Source organism: Electrophorus electricus, chromosome 10 (assembly GCF_013358815.1).
Source record: "Electrophorus electricus isolate fEleEle1 chromosome 10, fEleEle1.pri, whole genome shotgun sequence".
NCBI lineage: Eukaryota > Metazoa > Chordata > Actinopteri > Gymnotiformes > Gymnotidae > Electrophorus > Electrophorus electricus.
The window spans coordinates 22408496-22418218 of NC_049544.1; the positions used below are offsets into that span (position 1 = coordinate 22408496).

General features: G+C 40.5%; 1 protein-coding gene across 3 annotated transcripts; it reads left to right on the forward strand.

Annotated features, from left to right (window-relative positions):
• The first annotated feature begins 385 nt into the window (after positions 1 to 385).
• LOC113573007 (calpain-9-like) lies at positions 386 to 9489 on the forward strand. Of its 3 annotated transcripts, none has more exons than XM_027003012.2 (10): positions 386 to 477; positions 2759 to 2981; positions 3505 to 3574; positions 3778 to 3896; positions 5674 to 5807; positions 5901 to 6075; positions 6653 to 6727; positions 6915 to 7000; positions 8791 to 8865; positions 8990 to 9489. In XM_027003012.2, exons 2-10 carry the CDS (start codon positions 2763 to 2765, stop codon positions 9063 to 9065), a joined length of 1029 nt encoding a protein of 342 aa, XP_026858813.2. In that variant the 5' UTR covers positions 386 to 477; positions 2759 to 2762; the 3' UTR covers positions 9066 to 9489. The 3 variants fall into 3 exon arrangements, with proteins under 3 accessions (XP_026858813.2, XP_026858814.2, XP_026858812.2); XM_027003013.2 differs by lacking the exon at positions 386 to 477 and adding an exon at positions 1364 to 1609 and having other exon boundaries at positions 2731 to 2981; XM_027003011.2 differs by lacking the exon at positions 386 to 477 and adding an exon at positions 1366 to 1609.
• Positions 9490 to 9723: the final 234 nt, after the last annotated feature.

Sequence of the window (9723 nt, forward strand, 5' to 3'; positions counted from 1 at the left end):
ATGTAAGTGCATGCATGAATTATAAACTGACCCGAGCTTGATACTTGAACAAAACGTATTTGGCACAAATCAAAGTTGAAAGTTTTGTTTTTCGATGTTTTTGTTTTGGGTTTTGTTGTTGTTTTATGCTGGTGGTTAAATATTGCAACATGTTGTTTACATGGTAGTTTAGCTACGTCACGCACTGTAGTTTCAACGGCATTATCAACATCCTCTGTTTTCCAGCAATATGCCAGGCTTTGTCAAATCTTATCAATTTGCATCTTATCAGAAGTTATGTTTGTTAAATTATATTCATGTTTGACGTAGACAGCACGTTTCAAGGAGTTGCTAATTGGTTGACTGGTTTGTTGTTTCTTTTTTATTTGCTCTTCTTCTTCAATAGATGTCTATAGGGAACTTTTTTGTAAGTGCATTATGAGGACAATATCATGCGTGTCCACTAGAGGTCGCACCCGAATGGATAAGCCTTGCATGGTAAGAGAGCACTCTTTCCACAGCAGTCTTATGCTGAAGCAGCACATAAAGCACATAAAGTATGGTAGTTATGTACAGATGAATGTTAAGCGTGACTAAATTGCTGAGTGCATTCTCCAGGCATACAGATGATCACATTTACATGCTTCCATGCACACACACACACACACACACACACACACACACACACACACACACACACACACACACGCACACACACACGCACACACACACACACACACACACACACATACACACACACACACACACACACACATTCATCTAGAAATGTACTTTTATAAAATTGCCCTCAGGCTTTGTGTTGGTGTATTAGTGTTCAGTATATCATTTTAGATGGTAGAGAAGCCAGGGTGCAGCCTGCAGGAATACATTTATCAGACCAAAGCAGCTTATCGCAAAAATCCAGCTGACTGCTCAAATTTATGCTGCCATAATTTTTTTTAATTTTTTTTTTAGAGAAGCTAAATTTCTATGTTAATGAAAATGTAAGACAAGAAACTGATAATGTCTTCAAGAAACTGATATTTTTTCTTCAGCTACCATTAATCTTACAAAGTATTTAATTAAATATATATACTCTGTCTTTTGTATCTTCTTTATGGGTGATTGAGTAGGTATCTTATGATGGGGCTGAATATGGAGCAGCAGGGGTAGTATAATAGTCTCTTATCCAGCAGGGGTAGTACAGCAGGTGTGGGTTTAGGTGTGAGCAGCTGCAGGGTAATTTCCTTATCCTTAACCACCATGAATGTTATGGGCAGTTTGGTTTCAACGTGATAACAGATTTGAAAACATTCAGCAGAAACTCTGAATTCCAGTAAACAGTATTTTAACGAAGCCCTCCTCTTAGTGAACAACGTCAGGCCCATCTGCTTTCTGGGGACCACGTGCTGTCTGCTTATACTGAACTACTACCAAACATCTCCGGTCCCAGCACTGTGGCCAATAGTAGCTTAAGGATAATTATGCGTGTAATTACACATTATAAATTGTGTGATATCGCCTGGGAGGCATGTAGTCACCTGGAGACATTTTAACTCTGTGCTGCCTCTCCAAGAGAGCTGGAATCACAAAAGATAAGGACTTTTGGACTACACAGTTTCATACACAGGTTGGAGAATTTCAATACTCAGCCAAAGAGAAGTTTTTATATATATATATATATATATATATATATATATATATATATATATATATATATATATATATATATATATATATATATGAGATTCCAGGGCGTAACTTCAGTGTACTATAGTTAAGATGTAGAGGTAGAAATAAAAAGCACTTTGCGCACACAGCAGATGAAGGACCTATGTCTGAAACATCCTGTCTCTTTGGAAATATTGTGTAATACTCTGCAATTTTTATATATACATATATTTACAAATTTATGTAAATTAGCTGCCTGTAAAATTGATGTGTAGTTTGTTTTTAGGGTGCAAATAAGTTTCCATTTGTACTTTTGTCAGTAGTGGATAAACATGCCCATATAAGAAAGATCGCCTTGGTCTGACCCTCAGGCTAAAGCACACCACCTACATGCGTTTTGCACAAAAAAGCTAAACATGTTTTAACAGTAGATTTTTAAAAAATCATCCAGTAGTGTTTCTGAGCACAACAGACAAAAAGGCATTCATATACATAAATGCCAGCAAGGACCTCAAAACGTAAAAGATTAAATTGTAACGGTGAGCCAGACACAAGTGCGGAGAAGAGCGAAATTTATTAAGGGAAAGTCCAAAGTCATAGTCGTGGTCGTAGTCCAGGGTGATAGAGCCAACACGGAGATTACGAGAATACATGACAAAACAAAAACACACAAAGGCAAACAGGGCTATAAGAAAAGACGCGAGGAAAACCCGGGGCTAAGAACCACGAAGGCTAGAATACACGGAGTACACACCAATCAAACTCAATGAAGTAAACAAAGACACAGGGCCCACAACAGGGTTTCAATACATGAACTTAACAAGGTAGAAACGAGGGACAGACGTGAGCGATCAAACGAGGGGCGGAGAAAACGAAACTACGGCATATTTTAGTTAAAATACACAAAACAGGGAAACACGGAACACGGAAGATGGGAGGGACTAACCGTGACACAAATATATTATTTCTCTGTGGCACTGTGTTTCTCTGAGTGTGGCCCTGTTTCTCTGAGTTTGGCCCTGGGTTTCTCTGAGTGTGGTCCTGTGTTTAATGCGTGTAGCCCTGTTTCTTTGAGTGTAGCCCTGTGTGCTTCCCGGACTGTTCTTAGAGAAATGCCACGTGCCAGGACCAAGCGACGTAAAACAGATGTGGGGGGCTCTCCTGCCAATCCCATGATGTTCCTGGGGCAGGACTTCCAGCAGCTGCAGCAGGAATACAGCAGGAAAAAAGAGATATACACTGATGAGAAATTCCCTCCAAGCAAGCGCTCCATTGGCGCAGGCCTGCTGTCCCGTGCTGAAATGGCTAAAGTGGTCTGGATGAGGCCATCAGTAAGTTAGCATTTAGCTAATCTGTACTTCCCGAATACACTAATAAACAGTTTCATTTATTACGTTGTGCTATATATTTTTCCTGTCCTCCAAGTGTCCATAAGAGTCTACTGAGGTGCACCATAAGTGTGTTATGAGTATCCTTATGGATATGAGATGGCTGGATGGATGATTCATATTCAAGTTCCATTGTAAGGAGAAAATTAAAACTATTGCTGAAATCCACCTGCCACCATAGACCCAGGGCTTCATTTGGAGTAGTGCTGGCAGATGAGATGAAAGAAGCTTTTTCTTGCTCAATTATATCTTCAAACATGCCTTTATTTCACACCACGTGAAACACTATAATCAGACTCCAAGCAGATTCAAACCTTTGCCATTTTATCAATTCCTTACATGGTAACTCAAGCTCAATGATGGAATGCTGCGTAAAAAAAAAAAAAAAAGTGTTACTGTTTCACAGAGGAAGCTTCATGTCTGATGTTATACTTGTAGAACCAGTTTGATGATCTGCTCTTCTCAGGAACTGGTGGAAGATCCGTGTCTAATTGTAGATGGCAAGTCCAGGTTTGACTTCAGCCAAGGAGAACTAGGTAACTCTGAGATATTTCTTTGACTGGGTATCATGGATGGTTTTCTTCAGTTTATAGCAGTAAACCCAAAAAGATCAACACACACTTAACAATTACATGTTATTTTTCCCAGCCATTTCCTTTTGAAACAAGATCATTCTATTATGTTCAGCTTTGGCAAATGTTCACTGCAGCATGTCAGAGATTACTCTTTTGTTTCCTAGGAAACTGCTGGTTTCTGGCTGCAATAGCGGCAATTACGTTTCGGAAAGACATCATGGATGAGGTTGTGCCTCAAGATCAGTCATTCGAAAAAGACTATGCAGGAATATTTCACTTCAGGGCAAGTGCAGCAATCTGTAATATTCTTTAAAACATAAATGCAATATAATACTTTATAATACAAAATATACTTTTATATACAACGGATGAAATAAGTATTGAACACGTCACTAATTTTCTAAGTAAATATATTTCTAAATGTGCTATTGACATGAAATTCTCACCAGATGTCAATAACAACCCATCCAATCCACACATGCAAAGAAATCAAACCATAAGTGTCCATAAATTAAGTTATTTGTAATAATGAGAAATGACACAGGGGAAAAGTATTGCACACATGAAGAAGGAGAGGTGCAAAAAGCCATGGAAAGTCATGACATCAGCTGAAATCCATCAGTCATTAGAAAGCAATCCTGCCACTTAGTGCAAATTAATATCAGCTGGTTCAACTGATGGCCTATAAAAAGGTGTCTCATTACCAAGGTGCCACACAAGAAACATCTCATGATGGGTAAAACCAATGAGCTCTCTCAACACCTTTGAAACATTATTGTTGCAAAACATACTGATGGCATTGGTTACAGAAGAATCTCTAAACTACTGAAGGTTTCAGTGAGCACTGTTGGGGCCATAATCCGGAAGTGGAAAGAACATAATTTCACCATAAACCAGCCATGACCAGGTGCTCCCCGCAAGATTTCATACAGAGGAGGGAAAAGAATCATCAGAAGAGTTGTCCAAGAGCCAAGGACCACCTGTGGAGAGCTACAGAAAGACCTGGAATCAGCAGGTACAATTGTTTCAAAGAAAACAATAAGTAATGCACTCAACCTCCATGGCCTGTATGCACGCTCACCATGCAAGACTCCATTGCTGAAGAAAAAGCATGTCGAAGAGCGTTTAAAGTTTGCTGAACAATATTTAGACAAGCCTGTGAAATACTGCGAGAATATAGTCTGGTCAGATGAGACCAAAACTCTTTGGATGCCATAATACGCACCATGTTTGGAGGTCAAAAGACACTGTATATTGCCCCAAAAACACCATACCAACAGTGAAGTTTGGAGGTGGGAACATCATGGTGTGGGTCTGTTTTTCAGCATACGGCACTGGCACGCTTCATATAATTGAAGGAAGGATGAATGGACAAATGTACCAAGACATTCTTGATAGAAATCTGCTTCCATCTACCAGGATGATGATGAAACGAGGGTGGATATTTCAGCAAGACAATGATACCAAACACACAGCCTAGGAAACTCTCAAATGGTATCATAGAAGGAAAATAAAGCTGCTAGAATGGCCCAGCCAATCACCTGACCTGAACCCAACTGAACATCTATGGAAGGAACTAAAGCTCAGAGTTCATAGAAGGAGCCCATGGAGCCTTCAGGATTTGAAGAGTGTTTGTGTGGAAGAACGGGCCAAAATCACTCCTGAGCAATGCACGCGACTCGTTTCTCTGTACAGGAGGTGTCTTGAAGCTGCCATCACCAACAAAGGATTTTGTACGAAGTATTAAATACATTTCAGTAAGCGTGTTCAATACCTTTTCTCTGTGTCATTTCTCATTATTATGCATAATGTAATTTATGATTTCTTTGCATGTGTAGATTGGATGGGTTGTTACCGACATCTGATGAGAATTTCATGTCAATAGCACCTTTAGAAATATATTTACTTAGAAAATTGGTGACATGTTCAATACTTATTTCACCCGCTCTATGCTCAATCTGCTCTGTCACTCTTTGCCCATTAATCCAAAAGGGTTTGGGCTTCTGTTTTCATTTCTTACTTTCATTACTTTGTTAGTTCACTAGGATTTGTTCCTATAGTTTTGGAGGAATGGCCACTGGGTTGATGTTGTGATAGACGATACACTGCCAACAATCGATGGGCAGCTCATCTTTCTGCATTGCAAAACACGCAATGAGTTCTGGCCTGCCCTGCTGGAGAAGGCATATGCCAAGTAGGTTCATGCACCACCCCAGTGCACACATTACTCAATAAAAGATCCGGTAGTACGACTAGTGTTTTGGTTTTTGGTTTTTGTTTTTCCCAGAGTGTGCGGTTGTTATGCAGCCATGAATGGTGGGTATGTGTATAATGCCCTGCGGGATTTCACCGGTGGAGTGCAGAAAACATTCATTCTGTGCAAAGCTGCAGAAGAGCTCTGGGACAAGATGGATCAGGCAGCAAAGAACAATGCCCTCATGGGCTGTTCAACCCCTCAAGGGGTAAGAATTCACCACACCCTGCCCTCTGACTCACTAATTCACACACACCTATACTCACGCCCATGCACATGTCCAAGCGCGCGCACACGCTCATACTCAGCTCTCAGAAGTCTGACTCTACAAAACCCAGATGGAAAACCCAGTCTCGCTGAGCCCTTATCCATGAATCATAGCTAACTTATTTAAGTCACACATGAAATGGCGAGACCACAAGAGGGCACAAATCACCAGCGGTTATAATAATCTAAAAACTGACAGCATATCACTGTTCCTCCTCAGTTCAGTGTATGGGAAGACACAGGCTTCCAGTCCGCTGTTTATTTTTATCCTGTTCCAGCTCCACACACCCCTGGAAGAAATAAAGAAGGGCTTAGGTGTGTTAGGATATGGAACAGAGTGCAAGTATGAACTGGAGTCTCTAAGTTGTGGACTGTGATAATGTGAGTCAGGAAGTTCAGTGTAAGGACTTGGGAAATGTAGTTCCTATGCTGCCAGCCATTTTAGATTGTAGGCAGCCAGCACTTAGGAAAATGGCCCCTCAGCTTCACACAATCTGGTGACTCTGATGTGTTTCCAGGCAACCCCTGCCAACACAGTGTTACCCTGTGGTATAGTGGAAGGCCACGCCTACTCTGTCACAGGTGTCGCCAAGGTGAGCTGCTGCCACACCTCGTCTCGCTCTGCAAACAGGCCCAAGTCACAAACATCTGCACCTTCCTTAGCATAACTTCTTGTTCTTGTTTACCTCTTATTTGCTATATTAATTAGTGTGTTTAAATATGTATCAGTGCATGTGAGTCTGACAGTGAAAAGGCTACTTTTTTTTTTTTATTCAATAGGTGGTGTTGCCACATAAGGTAGTGAAACTGGTGCGAGTCTTTAACCCGTGGGGAGACGGAGAGTGGAACGGAGACTGGAGTGATAAGTGAGAACGCCTGCTGTTTCAAACCTCCAAATGCAAATCAAATATATATATCTATGAAAATGAGCAGACCATCATTAAGCCAGATTTTCTGGATTTACCACTGGCTAAAGTCTAATGATGATAATGTCAGTGTAAATAGGCAACCCATTCTCTTTTCCAACTTGTCATACGTTGGCACCTGGGCAGAACCTTTTGGCTTTAGTATTTACTCACTGAAGGTGCCCGTTGGCATTAGTATTTACTCACTGAAGGTCAATTCAATTCAAATGTATTTATATAGATGTTGAAACAAAGCAGCTTTACAAATGTTCAAGTCCAAGCCCCCAGTGAGCAAGACAAAGGCGACAGTGGCAAGGAAAAAGTCCCTAGAGCACGAGGAAGAAACCTTGAGAGGAACCAAGACTCAAGGGGGGCCCAATCTCCTCTGGGTGACAGTGGAACAATAGTAACAATTTTAAGAGAAAGATAAATAAATAATAATAAAATGAAATAATAAGCAATTAATGTCCAGTCCGGTTTTCTAGAGGTCCTAGTCTTGTTCCGATGGTGTGCGCATGTCCGAAACCCATCCCACACGAGAACATCCATCAGGGGCAACGGATAAGTAGTTGGTGGGGGTGGAGTTGTGGTGGACCACAGGAGGGGAGTAGCCATAGCAGCTGAGACGGGTTGAGGCTCAGTAACAGCATGACGTCAGGGGGAGGTGAACCTCAGCAGAAAGAGAGAATAGATTATTAGGCGTGTCCAGGTATGAGGGTGTGTAAATTATGAAACTATAATGGGCAAACATGGACTGTGGCAGATCTAGCTAGGACCGCACAGCTAAAAGGAAAGAGCCAGAAGGAACCACAGGAATGAGGGCACCCTGGAACATCAGCAATCCACCGCTCTCAGTCAACAAACTTGAGTGACAAAAGAGAGGTGAAGTGAGAGCATCATAACATCCCAGTTTACCAGAACTCTCAATGGCCACAGACCCCCTGATCTACACCTTTACCCAAGATGGGAAGTAGTTAAAAAATGCCTGACTGTACAGATAGGTTTTCAGACTAGCCTTAAATATTGAGACTGTGTCTGAGTCTAGAACATTTACAGGAAGTGTAAATGTAACCTCCAGCCCACGGTTATTTCATCACTTCCACATTTTCCGTAGTGTGGGAGCTTTATAGGAAAAGGCTCCAACCCTTTTGTTAGATTTTCTTATTCTTGGTACTAGTAATAAGCCTGAACCTTTTGATCTAAGCAGACATGGTGAATCGTAATGCACTAGGAGTTCGCTAAATTACTGTGAAGGTGACCATTAGCATCAGAATCCAATGCAAACCTCAATCCCATAGACTTCAAATTAATTTCTACTGTGTGCAAATTCAGTGCTGATGGCAAAATGGAACCAGATCTGTTCGTAATGTTTGAAGTCAGTTTTATTTAGAAGCCTATCTGGTCTTCGTTTGTTGACCGTAGAGTGTTTGTGATGTATTTATTTGATTTATTGTTATTTTATTTCATCAGTGTTTTAAAATAATTGTCCAAAACATCACTTTCTTGCAAAATCTACTCAAGCATTATTATTTTACTCGTGCTTTAGCTCAAGGGTTATTCTATATATTCCAGACAGGAAACCTCACCCTGTTCACACTAGGCTTTTATACCTCCTACATATATCATATCAACACAGTCTCACTCATTTATATGACTATCACAAACAGGAGTACAACTATAAAACATGCCCTGTTAGCATTTACAAATATGATCAGATCTCACCTAGGACTACATTTGTTTAATATTTTCAGATCATCTCTGTGGAACAAAGTGTGTGATGAGGATCGTAAAATATGTCTGCAAGAAAAAGAAGATGGAGAATTTTGGTAGGTATAAAGTATTAACTCAAAATTACCATTTTAAACAATAACATTTATTATTACTTATTAAAAAAAAACAAAAAAAAAAACACTACCCTGGTAACTTTTTAGCATTATGTTTCTGTTGCAGGATGTCAATGAAAGATTTTTGCTGTAAGTACGAAGATCTGGATATCTGCTATGTCAGGCCTAAGCTCCCGGCGTAATCGTCTCCTACAGCAAACTCTGAAGCTGACTGCTATTGAAAGATTGTTTGATTCTATAATGCTATCTGGGGTATTCTGCACTTTCCCAGTTTAAGCAGCTTGTCAAGTGCAGACTGACTAACTATTCCTTATGCATGATCATGCATAGAGACCTCCACTCTGAATCACCATCCTTCCTCAGTTTGCCTGCTCTGATATACTTCAGCCCTTACACTCTTTAAACATCGTAGCTGGCTGCCCATGAAATAAAACCTGAAAGGCAGTAAATCAGCATTACCCATATTTTACACATGCTTATGTTATTTTTTAAGATAACTTTTGCTGTGCACTGCGTAGAACTTGTGAAAAGGATGTCCTCCACTTCAGGAGGGAGAAGTAAGATTTGCCCTGCACTGCATATCCTAATAAAAGACTTACAAAGAAATTCACTGTCTGTTGTGTGTAGAATTGAAACTCTAGTGCATTCAAAGATGAGAAATACTTCCACTTCCAGGATCTTTACTCAGTAAGGTCAGTCTGTTGTGTGGTTGCTTCTGTATTCTTTGGCTAGAAAGGCAGTGGTGTTTGCCAGTAGGATTTGGCAGTAGGGTGTGGCAATGGTGTTTGGAAGTGGTGTTTGATAGCGGGGTATGCCAGACAGCCTATGCAGGTAATATAG